This window comes from Pongo pygmaeus, chromosome 18 (genome assembly GCF_028885625.2).
Source record: "Pongo pygmaeus isolate AG05252 chromosome 18, NHGRI_mPonPyg2-v2.0_pri, whole genome shotgun sequence".
NCBI classification, from domain to species: domain Eukaryota; kingdom Metazoa; phylum Chordata; class Mammalia; order Primates; family Hominidae; genus Pongo; species Pongo pygmaeus.
The window spans coordinates 25,001-41,215 of record NC_072391.2 but is presented as its reverse complement, the minus strand read 5'-3'; the positions used below and the strand labels follow the sequence as shown (position 1 = coordinate 41,215).

At 44.3% G+C, this 16,215-nt stretch overlaps 1 pseudogene and 1 gene segment (V, D, J or C); both read right to left on the bottom strand.

The window, feature by feature from the left end:
- Positions 1-1,071: 1,071 nt before the first annotated feature.
- LOC134738596 (immunoglobulin heavy variable 4-28-like) lies at positions 1,072-3,940 on the bottom strand (annotated as a pseudogene).
- An 856-nt stretch (positions 3,941-4,796) lies between these two features.
- LOC129015775 (probable non-functional immunoglobulin heavy variable 7-81) lies at positions 4,797-5,299 on the bottom strand. The segment is given in 2 exon segments: positions 4,797-5,128; positions 5,213-5,299. Coding segments are annotated over 2 exon segments (378 nt in total).
- Between the last annotated feature and the right edge of the window lie 10,916 nt (positions 5,300-16,215).

The window sequence follows — 16,215 nt, the reverse complement described above, 5'->3', positions numbered from 1 at the left end:
GTACGGACAGGAAAATTTGGAAGGTCACCCTCAGAACTATGATTACTACTCAAGCATAAGAAGGAGGCTGATTCGGAAGGTGGGAGAACGTCCCCATTTGTTCAAGCCTCTTCCCCACATGGTCAACTAGGTCTGCAGAATAGTGAAGTAGCTGCACCAGCTCCATTCTGGCCTCTCTCATGTGACAGTTTTTTTGTGGATTTGCTTTCTGCTCTCTCATTATTTGTTTCCTCTCTCAACTCCTAGCTCCATTCTCCTGTTAATTCTCACTTTATTGAAGAGATTCATATTTAGCTTAGAACATTAAAATCTATGGAAGTAATTTTCATCTCAAACCTACCTAATCTAATGAGCTCTCTCCAGGGCTGCCCATCTGTTTTTTTCTTCCTTTCCTATGGGGTATGGCCCTGGTTTCTACCTGAGTCCAGCTCTTATTTTCATATGCATGAGGAGTCCAACCATCACACACGCAGGCACATCTTGGGGGAACGGACCCTACCATCCGTCTCCTCAGCCGTCGTGCACAGTGGCTACTCTGTCAGCTGCTGTATGTGCTTTAGGGCTTTCCATTTAAAAGTGTCTTTCTCTAGCCCCCCAAACAAAATTCCTGGACCTTAAATACCTTCAAGATCCAGTCTTTCTTTCTGCCCCTTTGTTGTTAATATTGTTTTATTCTGTTAAAATCCATTGGGAACCTCAGTGACAATAGAGGTGACCAGCCTACCCATCCCATTGTCTGACTTCCGCCTGACGGACCTACCCATGAGCTTTACTCCACTGCTGTGCAGCTGATGGGGCCATCTGGACCTTTATTAATAAGAGGTGTGTAATTTGTTAGAGAATGACTGAGATCAGCAGGTGCCTGAGCTCCTCAGAACACAGGTGTGGTCCTGCAGTAGAGTCTGTGTAACTGAAATCAGTTATATACACACATGTGTATATAACTTGTGGCCTCAGCCCAGAAGCTGATGCCAGCTTCTGGCCATTCCTGGGTAGCCCGATGAGAGGTGTCCAGAGAAGGATGGATGCAGGATATGGGTTTTAGAAAGTGATGTGGTGTTGGGTGCATTGTCAGCCAAATTTCACTGAAAGTCTATTCTGCCCTTTGTACTTGGGGAAAACTGGAAAGAAGGGAATAAAGCTCAGACCCCATGTAGCTCCTCATTTAGGAAGAGATTCAGTGCAAATTTAGAAAGTTGAAGGAATAGACTATACTTTCAGGGATCATTTCTATAGTTCATTCGAGGAGGTTGAAGAAAAACAGTGATGTCTGTGTGATTTTCTTTGACATACTTAGGAGATAGCAGAAGACGGTCAGTGGTCAGTCTCCATCCAGCTGGTACTCACTGTCCATTTGTTATGTCCAAATAAAAGATAAAAGACAACTTTTGTGGCATAGACACCAGGGTTTGTTTCAGAGACCTTTCCCCAAAAATGGCCAGTGGTGGCTCACACCTGTAATCCCAGCACTTTGGGAGGTGAGGCGGGAGGATCACGAGGTCAGGAGATCGAGACCATCCTTGCTAACATGGTGAAACCCCGTCTCTACTAAAAATACAAAAAATTAGCCAGGGTTGGTGGCAGGCGCCTGTAGTCCCAGGTACTCGGGAGGCTGAAGAAGGAGAATCACTTGAATCCTGGAGGTGGAGGTTGTAGTGAGCCGAGATCGCGCCACTGCACTTCAGCCTGGTGACAGAGCGAGACTGTCTCAAAGAAAAAAAAAAAAAAAAAGAAATAGAAAAACAATGGCCAACAGGGCCATGACACATTTTTTTATGAGAGTTACTATTTTTGCCTACTTTATATGGAAATCTGAGAGATGTGCCCAGACTCAGGGGGCTGCTTCTCCTTCTAGGAGACAAAGCTAACAGAGTTATGTAGTATTAGTCTGTGTGGGTCTTCACAAGAAGACAACAGGAGTGGGTGGCATAAACAACAAATACTGATCTTCTTACAGTTCTGCAGTCTGAATGTCCAAGATCACGGTGCTGGCAGGGCTGGTTCTTGGTGCAGCTTCTTCCTGGCTTGCACAGGGCCACCTTCTAGTCCACTGTGTCTCCACATGGCCTTTTCTCTGCGTGCACGTGGAAGGTGAGAGGTCTCTGGCGTCTCTTCCTCTTCTTATAAAGACAACACGTCTATTGCTTTAGGGTCTCACACGTATGACCACATTTAACCTTAATTATATACTTAAAATTCCAATATAGATCCGCTGGATTTAAGATTTCAGCATATGAATTTCTAAGAGGGCACAATTCAATTAACGACACAAATCAATTGACGACACAAATTGGTGAGAAGCATTAGAACTTTTTTTTAATCAAGAAGGAAAAAATGGGCCATTCAGGAACTTGTAGGAAAGTTCCTAGTGTTGGTGATACTTCGACTGTAAGAGGAAAATTTGTCTTCTTCCTTTTTTTTTTTTTTTTTTTTTTAGACGGAGTTTTGCTCTTGTTGCCCAGGCTGGAGTGCAATGGCGCGATCTCGGCTCCCAGCAACCTCCGCCCCCCAGGTTCAAGCCATTCTTCTGCTTCAGCTTCCGGAGTAGCTGGGATTACAGGCATGCGCCACCACGCCTGGCTAATTTTGTATTTTTAGTAGAGACGGGGTTTCTCCATGTTGGTCAGGCTGGTCTCGAACTCCGGATCTCAGGTGATCCACCCGCCTCGGCCTCCCAGAGTGCGGGGATTACAGGCATACGCCACCGCACAAGGCCTGTCGTCCTCCTTTCTTTCCTGCCAGAAGGACGTGAGGAAGCAGAACCACAGATAATAAAGAAAGAGCAGCCCTGGGGACAGCTGAGGTGCTGGCGAGGAGGCAGACCCCTGAGCTGATGAGGAAGCCCCGCCCTCCCTGCACCTGCTCCTGACCCGGCCTCCTGCTCTGTGGGCCCCGCGCGCCCCCTGCTGGTCCTGAGCGGCACCTGCGCCCGCCCCATCCGCCTCCTTGCAGGGATGTTTGTGTCTGAGCTCACACTCACGTCCCCTCACTGTGTCTCTCGCACAGTAATACACGGCTGTGTCAGCGGCGGTCACAGAGCTCAGCTTCAGGGAAAACTGGTTCTTGGACGTGTCTACTGACACGGTGACTCAACTCCTGAGGGACGGGGTGTAGTAGCTGCTCCCACTGTAATAAATGTACCCAATGCATTCCAGCCCCTTCCCTGAGGGCTGGCGGACTCAGATCCACCAGTTTCCACTGCTGATGGAGTCATCAGAGACAGCGCAGGTGAGGGACAGGGTCTCCGAAGGCTTCACCAGTCCTGGGCCCCACTCCTGCAGCTGCACCTGGGACAGGACCCCTGTGAACAGAGAGACCCACAGTGAGCCCTGGGATCAGATGCAGCCTCCCATATCTTCATATCTGCATCCTAGAGACACTCACATCTGGGAGCTGCCACCAGGGGGAGGAAGAACCACAGGCCTTTCACGTTCTTGTACACGAGGCCTATGACTCTCAGAAAGCATTTCTCATGTAAGCAGAACGCTGAATTTAAGGAAATGTGTGGTGGTTTCCTGTGGGCGCTTAAATGAGGAGTTGCATGTGGGTGGTGCCTTTGTATGGAAAGATGAAAAGGGATGAGGGAGGCCACAGTCTTTCGGGCTCGCCCTGGGAGGAGGATACTGGCTGTGCCCTCTGAGAACTCGGTTCTCTACCTGTGGCCTCCCCTCACCAAGCCCAGAGTCCTCTTCATCCAGGTAGGGAATGTGTTGAAGGAGCTGTTCTGGGAGATGAATGTGATCATGGATCAACAGATTTTGGAATAGGGTCAATATTGTTCTACCCTTAAAGACTCATGTAAAACCATCCACACACCCAAGTCATTCGAATTGTCATTTACACCTTCAGATACATTGAAACAGCAGCTGAGTGTAATAATCTCAGTGAGTTCAGACAAACCTGGATGCATCCAATGTTTATCGTAGTTCTGAATATCCATCGTAGATATCTTGCCATATGTAAGACATGGTGCATGACCATTTCTTACATAATGGGAGTTGACTGTAAAAGTAGCATGAAGATGTGTAAATATAATGCCTAGGTAGATAAACTGCTGAATTAACAAAGCCTGGAGCCAATTATATTCTGGCATCTTGTTATTTAGTTGTGAATTTATTTTCAGTTGGTTAGTTCAAGTTCCCAAAATTCAATTTCTTCTAAGATAGTCACATATAATAATCTTGAGATATTAAAATGAAAAAAAAAAACTAATTTGAAAATGGACCCAGCTTCCAGAAGTGAGAATTACTTTGTGGTGAATGGTAGGAAGTGTGGAGACGCAGCTGAATACCAAGATTGTGTTCACAATTGTTTTAATTAGGGGAATTTCTATACATCCCTTCTATTTATTAGAAACTCCCACTGAGAACCTTGAACTAACATAATTTGTTGATAGATTACACAAAAACAATGAAGCTGAAGGTTATTAAGCAGGAATTGCTATTACAAAATTAGCTTTCCTTTAGAACTCATTCTTCTACCCGATGTGAAATTAGCCCAGATGCACTGATGAGAACTTGTCAGTTAAGCAAAGAGCAGGAAATGGGATCACATGTGTCTGGAGCAGGGCATGGCTTTGGGATGCTTTGCTAACAAAGTGGCTTGTCACGTCCTCTGGAAAACCCATTAAAATGAGCAAGTTAAGGATCTCTTAGGAGCACCTGTCTATCCCATATTCTTGGATAATATAAAGGTGGATGTCGATGCAAAATGAGATAAGATGGAAGTTAAGGAAACTGCTGCATCACTGCCTCAGCTCAGCACAGCTGCCTCCCCGATCAGGGTTTCTGACACTCTCAGGATGTGGGTTTCCACATGGTGTATCTCGCACAGTAATACATGGCCGTGTCCTCAGCCTTTAGGCTGCTGATCTGCAGGTATGCTGTGCTGACAGAGGTGTCCGTGGAGAACACAAACCGTCCTGTGAAGCCCTGGGCATATGTTGGGTTCCCAGTGTCGGTGTTGAACCATCCCATCCACTCAACCCCTTGTTCAGGGGCCTGTTGCACCCAATTCATACCATAGGTGGTGAAACTGTAACCAGAATCCTTGCAGGAGACCTTCACTGAGGCCCCAGGCTGCTTCACCTCATGACCAGACTGCACCAACTGCACCTGGGAGTAGGTACCTGTGGAGTGGACACAGGAGTGGGTAAAGTCTCACTTGAGTGGCCTGGTTTCTGCCTCAGCCCTGGGACTGGGGAGCCCCTTACCTGTTGCTGCTGCCACCAGGAAGAGGATGCTCCAGGTCCAGTCCATGGTGAGGAGCTGTGCTCTAGGGGATTCTCCCAAGGAGGGATGTGGTTGTTGGGTGATGCTCTCAGGGTACAGAGTTGGGTGATGCTCTCAGGGTACAGAGATACTATATTCCCCTCAGTTATTTGCATATTCATGAAGGATTCTATTTAATAGACCAATTCCTGACCCAGTATGAGAAAGAGAAAATCCATGACACGCGGACGACACAATTGTTAGAAGCTGAGGGTTCAAGTTGTAATCCTGTTAGAGGCCATGCATCCCCTACACATTCCTGAACTCTGTGTTGATAGAGCTTCCCCCACTGGGGAACAACTCCCCCAGGACAGCACCTCAATTTGAACCCACATTTGAATGTCTCAGGGGCAACGTGAACCATTTCTAGACCTTAATATGTGAATGCGTTATTTTGGGAATGAGTGTGTCTCTCCAAAAATTGCACTTATTTATAAGTAAGGAGCTCTTCCTGACCTCCAGCTGCTTACTATTAAGATAACTAGCAGAGTTTGAAATCACCATTATTAAAGTGGTTCTCATTACAACATCCAGTTTGATAAATGCTCACAATTGAATAGGATATTTATACAAACATCAACAGTCCTTGTGAAATATTTATTTTAGATATTTTTAAAGGAAGACCCAGGCCCTGAGAGGAACCCCTCCCCAGCCTCCTGTGCACCTGCTCTGGGGCGGAAGACTGTGCTGGGTGTGTCCTGAGAGCCCCCTACAGCCCAGCCCCCACCCTGCAGGGAGGTTTCTATCTGAGCTGACAGAGTATATTCCTACCAGTGTCTCTGGCCCAGTATAAAGTGGCTGTGCCCTGGCTCAGAATTCCACTTTATTTACACCATATGCTTCTCACACCATCTCTCGAAATAGTGAATTGGCCTTAGGAAACCCAGTGAACTCTGCAGGGAGACCCCAAGAAAAGATCTCATGCATCACCAGGGAGCCCTTTCCTGGAGCTTAAGACACACAGAATCACTGGACACATGGTGAAACCAAAAGCTCTTCAGGGGTTGAGGGGAGACTCTTATTTCCTCTAGGGTCCTGCAGTTGATTATTGTACCTGAGAAAACCTGTATGTGCAGGTGCACATGGGTAGATGCCCACTCCAACTCTACTATTCAACTCACACACACACACACACACATACACACATTGTGGCTAATTTTTACATTAGTGGGCCCCATGTTTGCCCTTTTTTCTGGTATTCATCTCATGAAAAGCACTCCCTACACTGGAACTAAGACTGAATATGTGTCTACTTTCTGCAAACAGAATTAAAGAAAGCAGAATACAAGTGGACTCTTGGGAAGTGCATGCACATTGAATTCACCTGGTCTCACTGTGGAACCCTGCAGATGCCCCATGAAAAGTCACTTGACTTCATGGTTTCATATTTAGCATTGGCGTGTCTTTGACTGAAAACCCAACATTTTCATCCAACAGATTCTCCTCTTATGAGATCATTCTGAACACTGCCAACAACCTCCATCATGCATACTTTCAACCTTTTGCTTTTAAGGGAATAAGGGCGCAAATTCATCATTGCTTTAAGGTGAGAAAGTTTCTTGGACTTCCATCATATTCATTAGAAACTCTCATGGAGAACCATAATCAAACATTATTTGTTTATGAATCATACCTCAAAACTGAAACTGTTTCTCATGACGGCTATACCATTCTATATTTCCACAATTATTGAAAGCAGTATAAATGCTCCTAAATTAATTAAAACTGGAAATATATGATCAGAAATTCTGCTCCTAGAAATATACCCAAAGGAATTAAAATTACCACCTTGTAAAGATATCTGCATCCTATATTTATTGAAACACTATTAATCACAGCCAAGATATGGAAACAATCTGAGTGTCAGTAGACAGACAAATGGATAAAGACAACGTGGTGTGTATACACAATAGAAAACTATTTAATCTTATAAAAGAAGAAGATGCTGCCATTTGCCACAAGATGGATCGAATTCATAACCACTAACAGGGCACACCATTCATTATAGTTCCTCCCTAGGGAATGGCAGATCCTTATTCAGTAGTAACCACTGGCTGTGATGGGAAGTAAACTTTTATGTACTGTTGAATTTTTCAGCATAACACATCAATGTCTTAAAATATTCTGCTGTGTCTGGATGTGATAAAGTAGAGTCTAATATTAGTAGTAAAATTTAAAGTGCACAAGCCTTCTAGACACCGAGTCATAGGCTGATTATGACTCTGTCCTTTAGGGTGTGGACCATAGGTCTTACATACTAGTTGGAGTACTTTTGGGAAAAGAAGTTCCAGGGGTATAATTTCTTGAACTGGCCAGAGAATGCACAGGTGAGGCAGAGGGTCAGTGAGGGCACTTCCAGTCTAGGGCTGACTCTGGTAGCTGCTCCTAGGACAGGGCACTTAGAGATATAGAGACTCAGTCCGTGTCAGACTCAGTCCCTGTCAGTCACTTGCAGCCACAACCATTTCTATAGGTTGTGTCTGACATCAGAAACACTCAACTTGGGAGCAGGAGAAGTTGGGAATTCCATTCCCAATGCTGATTCTATCTGAGAGCTTGAAGAAAAATCTTGATTGTCACAGCTTTGTCTTTACAAGAGAGAGAGACTGAGGTCAGACTCCCTTGTATTTGAAAGTTTTATTTATTTATTTTTTTTCTGGATGAATTGAAGCACTGCCTTGCCAAAAACTACAGCCATTACAGTTGATGAAATCTTCTTGATAGTGATATTTCAACTTGTGACATATACATTTCTATATCAACTGACTCGTGAAAATCTCAGGAGAATAATTACAAAATAACTCTCTAATTCATGAGTGTTACTCCAATACTATGCTGTCCTTACTGCCAACAATCTTCTGGAAAGGTTGAAGAAGAAATAAATAGTAAATTTAATTTTTAAATTAAAATTATCAAAACTTTCAGAAACCCATGAACTCCCTTTGCCAAAGGTACTGTCACTAGTGCGTATGACCTCTGGTCCACTCCTTCAGGGACACAGTCACAGTCATAATAACCTATGACTTAATATCTGAAGGTCCATGGATTACTTATTTTACCACTTGTATTAGACTCTGCTATCTCACATGCAGACACAACATATTTTAAGAGATTGATATTTACTGTATTAGTCTGTTTTCATGCTGCTAATAACACAGACCCTAGACTGTGTAATTTAAAGAGGAAAAAGTTTAATGGACTTACAGTTTAACGTGGCTTTGGAGGCCTCAACATCATGGCAGAAGGCAAGGAGAAGCAAGTCGTATCTTACATGGGGATAGCAGCAAGCAAAGACAGAGCGTGTGCAGGGAAACTCCCATTTTTAAAACCATCAGATATCACGACACTCACCCAGTATCAAAAGAACATCACAAGGAAGAACTGCCTCCGTGATTCAATCACCTCCCGCTGGGCTCCTCCCATGACACATGGAAATTGTGGGAGATAAAATTCAAGATGAGATTTGAGCTGGGGCACAGCCAAACCACATGATTCCACCCATGGCCCCTCTCAAATCTCATGTCCTTACAATTCAAAACCATTCATTTCCAACAGCCCCCAAAGTCTTAACTCATTTGAGCGTTAATTCAAAAGTCCACAGTCCAAGGTCTCAACTGACACAAGGCAAGTCCCTTCCATCTATGAGTCTGTAAAATCAAAACCAAGTCAGTAACCCCCTAGATACAATGGGGGTACAGGCATTTTGTAAATACAGCCATTCCAAAAGGGAGAAATTGGCAAAAAGTACAGGCCCTATGCAAGTTTGAAATCCAGCTGGGCAGTCAAATCTTAACGTTCTAAAGTAATCTTTGTTGATTCCATGTCTCAAATCCAGGTTACCCTGATGCAACAGGTAGGTTCCTATGGTCTTGGGCAGTTCTGCCCCTGTGGCTTTGCCGGGCACAGTTTCCCTCCTGGCTACATTCATGGGCTGGCATTGAGTGTATATGACTTTTCCCGGCACATGGTGCAAGCTGTCAGTAGATTTACAATTCTGGGGTCTGGAGGAGGGTGGCTTTCTTCTTACAGCTCGACTAGGCAGTGCCCCAGTAGGGACTCCATGTGGGATTTCTGACCCCGCATTTCCCTGTTGCACTGGGACTCAAGGCATATGCCACAAGGCCTGGCTAATTTTTGTATTTTTAATAGAGATGGGTTTTTGCCATGTTGTCCAGGCTGGTCTTGAACTCTTGACCTCAGGTGATCTGCCTGCCTAAGCCTCCCAAAGTGTTGGGATTACAGGCCTGAGCCACCGTGCCTTGCCAAGATTAATATAACTATGTAATTTAATGATGTATTTGAAAACTTCATGATCATACAAACACACATACATGCACAACAGCCCAGCAAACACTCATACATGTGCCCATGCAAAAGTGAATGTATATCTAAACACCAAAACAACACACCCATTTGTTTCATATTATTGTAATTATTTAATTGAATTTAAATTGTGTCTGCAGTTTGGGGTTTTAGTCCAAAAGAATGCTTTTCTACGTGTATGTCTGCCTATTCCAATATTAAAAAGACAAATATATTTAAATACACGTTTTGGTAAAACTGTATGTAAATGCCATTCTTGTCAAGTATTGAAACAGGAATTAAAAGAAATTAAAGAATGTGTAAGTAGAAACCCAGTTGTATGTAAGAAAACCCAATTCTCCCTGAAAAAGAGAAAGAGCTGGAGTCCTTTAAAAAACTAACTGCCTGTTTTTCTGTGGCTAATGAGCCTTACCTCTCCTCCCTTCTCAGGCATCATGAAGACCCTGATTCCCTAGCGGTGTAGCTGCAAGGTCACTGGAAGGATAAACTCAAGTCGCAAAACATGTTTTTCCTTGAAAAGTAAGAGATGATGTAATGCATGTTTCAATTGAATAACTGTCTTTGTTTCTCACTTCTGTAGTATGCTTCCCCCTGCACAGATCTCCCCCCTCCCACCCCACAAAATGCTTAAAAGCTAACTTAACTCTGTTCTGGGCTCAGTCCTTTGGATGTTAATTCGACTTGGCCGGTGCACCTAAATAATAAATATCCTCCTGAACACCATCGGTCTCTCTGATTCCTTAAAAAATCCCAGAACAGTATGGCACTTAAATGTGCAATGGTATTTATTTTAAATATCAGTCTGTTGTTAATAAATTGAATAACTAATAAGACAAACATCACTTTTAAAATTGTATTGCGTTATTTGTTGAATTTAGATGGTAATTTTCAAACTAAGCAAGATAAAATTTTTTACTTGAAAAGTTTTGAAAAAAACTTTTTTGGCATGAATATTCAATACAAACTCTAGTCTTTATTTGCCAGCATGCCTTTATAATAGAGAACATCCAGCAATATGAAATTAAACCCAGCCCACGCTTTTCAGGGCTCACTCACAATGGCAGCTTCCTAGAAGGTGGTCTGAGAGGGTGTAAGCACATGGGGATTTGGGCTTCATCATCAAAGTGAAGAAGTAATTCATGAATTTCACAATATGTAAAGTCAGAAAATTAACTTTCCCCTCAGGGCTTACTGTAGTGTGTAGCCCCTCCCCCGTAGTCTAAGTTAGAGAATACTAACTGCCTGTTTTTCCTTCTGTGCTCAGTAAGCCTTATCTGTTCTCACTGGTTTCACATTCCTTGAGGCTCAGAGGGTTCTTGCTTACCTCCCCAGTACAGCTGCAAGATCATAAGATTGTTAAGTATATGTTACAGAACCATGTATTCCCAAGGATGTAAGACATGAAGTAACAAATAACTGCCTTTGTTCTCTCTTCTGTAATTACGCTTCCTGCATCATGTAGCTCCCGGCCACTGACTGCGTAAAAAGTGGCTGCTTTCTTTGTCCAGGGCTCAGACTTTCCTGGACGCTAGTCCAACTGAGCCAGGTGATCACCTTTTAATAAAGGACTATCCTGAACTGTTTGGTCTCTCCCATCTTTGATCGTCCTGCAACAAAAGCACTAGTGAGCCCCAGGGCTGAGCACACAGAAGGCAGCAGGAGCTGCAGAGCCCACTCTGTGGTACTTAGGGAAGGGAGAGAATGGAATGAGGGTGATGTCTGCAGGACCCTAGAAAAGGGTGAGGATGGCAGAGAGTCTGCAGGTAGGTGAGCATATTCTAAGGAGAACTGTTATCCTCCTCAGCTTGGTTGGATTCAGTTATTATGAAGAGAAGGGAACTGTTCACCAGACTTGGAGGACAGAAAGTAAAAGGAATTTTTATTTCCTGCATGGAGACTGAGGAAGACAAAAGACTTTTAAAGTAAAAGGGAAGATGGAGAAATAGTCTGAAAAACAGGACACCAGGAGCCAACCAAAGTGCAGAACAAGAGCCTTTAAAGTGGTGTTTAATTTCCATTCCACTTTCAGTTGATGAAAGAAAAAGAAATAAAACACCATGCATATGGTGAGTTAATGCTAGACAACATATATAATTGTTTGAGTATTACAGCAAAAAAACACAAAACTCTATTCATAGAAACAATTTGTATAGAGGATACACCTTTTTTAAGACAGGGTCTTACTCTGTCAACCAGGCTGGAGTGCAGTGCTACAATCACATCTCACTACAGCCTCAACCTTCCAGGCTTAAGGGATCCCCCCGCCTCAGCCTTCCAAGTATCTGGGACCACAGGCAGCATCACACCCAGCTATTTTTTTTTGTATAGAAAGGATTTCACTGTGTTGCCAGGCTGTTCTAAAACTCCTGAGCTCAAGTGATCTGCCTGCCTCAGCCTCCCAAAGTGCTGAGATTGCAGGTGCAATTTTTAAAATTTCACTCTTTTAATAATAGTATTTTAATAAAATATATAAATAACCTATTTTAAAAATTGTCCTGAGAGATCATTGCTAGCATTACTCAGAAAATACGCAGCATTAAAACTTCAAATAGGCTAGGCATGGTGGCTCACGCCTGTAATCCCAGCACTTTGGGAAGCCTAGGGGGCAGATCACCTGAGGTCATGAGTTTGAGACTAGCCTGGCCAACATGGTGAAACCCCGTCTCTTCTAAAAGTACAAACATTAGCCAGGCACAGTGGCAGGCACGTGGTGGCAGCTACTCAGAAGTATGAGGCAGGAGAATTGCTTGAACCCTGGAGTCGGAAGTTGCCATGAGCCAAGATCATGCCACTGCACTCCAGCCTGTGCGACAAGAGGGAGACTGTGTCAAAAAAAAAAAAAAAAATCCCTGTTCTAAGTTAATGTTTTGGAAGTAACATTTGTAAAGAAATCATGGATTTACAAAGAAGTAATGGTGAGAGATCCTGGGGAAGATTTTTGCTTGCCCAGGTCAGGAATCACCAAGGTCTAAAAGGAAAGCGCAGCCTCACAGGCTCCTGATGCAGAGCTGCCTCCTAAGGGAATCCTGATGTCCTGAGCGCCCCCTGGTGGTTATGAGCGCCCCCTGGTGGTTATGAGCGCCCTCTGGTGGTTATGAGCGCCCCCTCATGTCCTGAGCGCCCCCTGGTGGTTCTGAGTACCTGCTGGGGTCCTAAGCGCCCCTTCGTGGTTCTGAGCGTCCCCTGGTGTCCTGAACACCCCCTGGTTGTCCTGAGCACCCCCAGTTGACCCGAGCACCCATTGCTGTCCTGAGTGCCTCCTGGTGGTGCTGAGCACCCCCTGGTGTCACCCCCTGATGTCCTGAATGCCCCTTGGTAGTTCTGAACGTTCCCTTTGTGTCCTGAGCGACCCCTGCTGGTTCTGAGCGCCTCCTGGTGTCCTGTGCGCCCCCTGCTGGTTCTGAGCATCCCCTGGTGTCCTGACTGCCCCCTGGTGGTTCGGAGCACCCCGTGGTGTCCTGAACACCCCCTGGTTGTCTTGAGCGTTCCCTGGTGTCCTGAGCGCCCCCTGGTGGTTCAGAGCACCCCCTGGTGTCCTGAACACCCCCTGGTTGTCCTGAGCATCCCCTGGTGTTCTGAGCGCCCCCTAGTGGTTCTGAGCACCTCCTGGTAGTTCTGAGCGACCCCTGGTAGTTCCAATCAGCATCTACTATGCAATTCCCTCCTGTCTCCCTGCAGAGGATTTTGTGTCTGGGCTCACACACATGTTCCCGCTCCTGTGTCACTCACAGTAACACAAGGTCTTGTCCTTGGCTTTCAGGTTGGTCATTTTAAGGTAGACTGCACTAGAAAGGGTGTTGCTTGGGACTGTTAATTGTCTTGTAGTCATGGAGAGTAACCCTGAGAACTCAGTGTTGCCACCCACACCAATCCCTGTCATGAAGCTTGCTGGACCAAGCTCATGCTGTAGCCAGTAAAAGTGAAATCAGAGGTTTTGCAGGAGAGTCTGTGAGAACCGCTGAGCTGTACAATGTTTCCCCCTCTGACTCCATCAGTAAGCTTCGACAAGACTTATGTGAACACATAACCCTAACCCTAACCCTCTGTTTTTTGTTTGTTTGTTGTTTGCTTTTCTGTGGGGTTTTTGTTGTTGTTGTTTGCTTTTTTTTAAAAAAAATTCCCTTTCCCTGCTTTTTTGTCACAGCAGCCTTTGTCACTTCAAACACCGCAAGTGTTCTTTTAAAAACATTATATCAACCTTTCAATTAAAATGCAACATGTCTGAAACTTGGTATCTGGAGAGGTGAGATGGACAAAGGAGCCCTTGTTACTGCACATTTTCATTCTCTAAACTTCACCTTGCACACAGTAACAGACAATGCACAAAGCCACTTCCTTATGGACTGAAATTCTGAAATCCTTTTATGCCTGGCCTTTCAATCCTTCAACTTCCCCTCTTCCACACTGTGAATGATTGTATTCACATTTTTTTCTTCTTCATATGAGGGCTAAAGCTTTTTTTCTCACTAATATTTTTGGAGATTTTTAAGATTTTCTTTTGTTTTGACATACAATCCTATGGCGGCTGAGAAATAAATTTTTTTTCTATTTTATTTTTCAGCCCCAGGTGTTTGCTTTTGCAGATTCTTGAGCACACTGAAAGCCTCCAAGGCATGGAGCAGGGTGCCTAAACTTTCAGTGATTATAGGGAGTTGAGAGACTCAACTGGGAAAGGAAAGATCTAAAAGGAGGCAATTTGGAAGATAAAAATTTTCTCAAAGGAGCCATTAAAGTTCTAAATAATTCTTAGTAAAGTCATGCAAACAGGAAAGGAAGTAGAATTAGTTCCATATTGGTGGAACAGAGTCAGCAGAGGTTTGAGAAGGAGAATTTAGTCAACTGAGAAGTTCCCATGAAAGTAGCAAGATCAAGATCACAGAGACACCTTGAAGCAAAAAGCCAGGAATAACTTCCAACCCAAGAGGAGAATGGAGAGGCCTCAAAACCAAAGCTAGGATAAGAAACTTGTAGCCCAAGAGTTACCTTCCAGACAAAGAAGCCTGAGATTCCAACCCAGCTTCAGAGAGTACTCACTCAAAATGTTACTGAAACTGTAGGCTTTTTAATGACTTAGCCATGCATGCAAAAGGCATTCCCTAAGGTGGCACAGAAGATGGAGCCCCCATATCCAAAGATAGCCAAGGAGAAAGAAAGACCCCTGTTGCCAGAGCCAGTGGGCAAAGGCAACAGAAAAGGAGACAAGGGTCCTAATGGGATGAGATCCTTTCAGATTTAGGCTTATACAAACTCCTGAGAACTGGCAGGTTGACAGCCATAAATGGGGTACCAACATTTCTAATCATTGGATTACAAGTTCTCAGGCATCCAAAATGATTAACAAAATGACAATTTCTAGGGCTTCTGTGGGAGAGTATGGAAAGGTCTTTTTGAACCTTTTAACGCTGTCAATGGAAGAATGATGAGGTTCATAAATTTGGAAAGGAGACACTTCTTCATTTTTATGTTTATTTTTTTTTTTTGAGACAGAGTTTCACTCTTGTTGCCCATGCTGGAGTGCAATGGCGTGATCTTGGCTCACTGCAACCTCCACCCCCTGGATTCAAGCGATTCTCCTACCTCAGCCTCCTGATTAGCTGGGATTACAGACGCCCACCACCACACCTGGCTAATTTTTTGTATTTTTAGCAGAGACAGGGTTTCATCATGTTGGCCAGGCTGGTCTGAAACTCCTGACCTCTGGTGATCCAACTGCCTTTGCCTCCCAAAGTGCTGGGATTACAGGCATGAGCCACCGCACCCAGTGAGAGATTTATTTCCTATAAAGGGTTGCAGCCTGCAGGATTGTCCTTCTGACAGGCTGGGAAGCATAGCCTCCAGCCAAAAGCCAGAAACAGGTGCTTCAAGGAAGAGGTAAAGGAAATAGTAATTTATGCTTAGTGGAATGGCCAAATACATTTATTTAATAAGCTCTAGGAGGAGTCATGCATATTTATGGAAGGAGAAATGCATGCATGCGCAATTGAGTTTCTTGCTTCTTCATGGGTCCCACATACAAAAAATGGCAGTGTTAGCATGATCCCAGGGTGGAGTTTTCAGCCCTCTGACATTAAAAGGTGAAGCAGAGGACATGAAAACTCACTCTGCATCCTCTGTATGCTGGCCAGAACCTTTCCGTTGTGGGTGGTCTCTTATCAGGCAAGAAAGGAGAGGTTGATATCAGTGGTGGAGCCTTTGAAATGGCTGGTTTCTGTTAAATCCTTAGGGAAGAAAGCCTCATCATGGTTAGCAAAGGAGGGGGTATAACAATGTGTATCTGACCCCCATCATCCCATCCTAGCAAAGCTGAGAACTCAGTTTTGAAAGTTACTCTGGGGTCCCCTCAGCCAGGAGTGGGGTCTGTTCAGTCAGGTGGGGGCTTAGGATTTCATTTTCATTTATCAATGCTAACGGGAAAGAGTACGCTGTCTCCATGGCAGCTGAATTTGCAAGAAACTCCTTGGATGGGGTTAACGGCAGCTGTATTTTAGAAATAACATCAAGGTAGTTGTCAAAATACTTAGGAATGTGATTTCTGGACTGTAAGGTGAGACTTGTTTAGCTTTGGAAAAAAATGCCCAACTTGTAATAGGGGAGGAAAAATAATTTTCTATGTTTTCAGAAT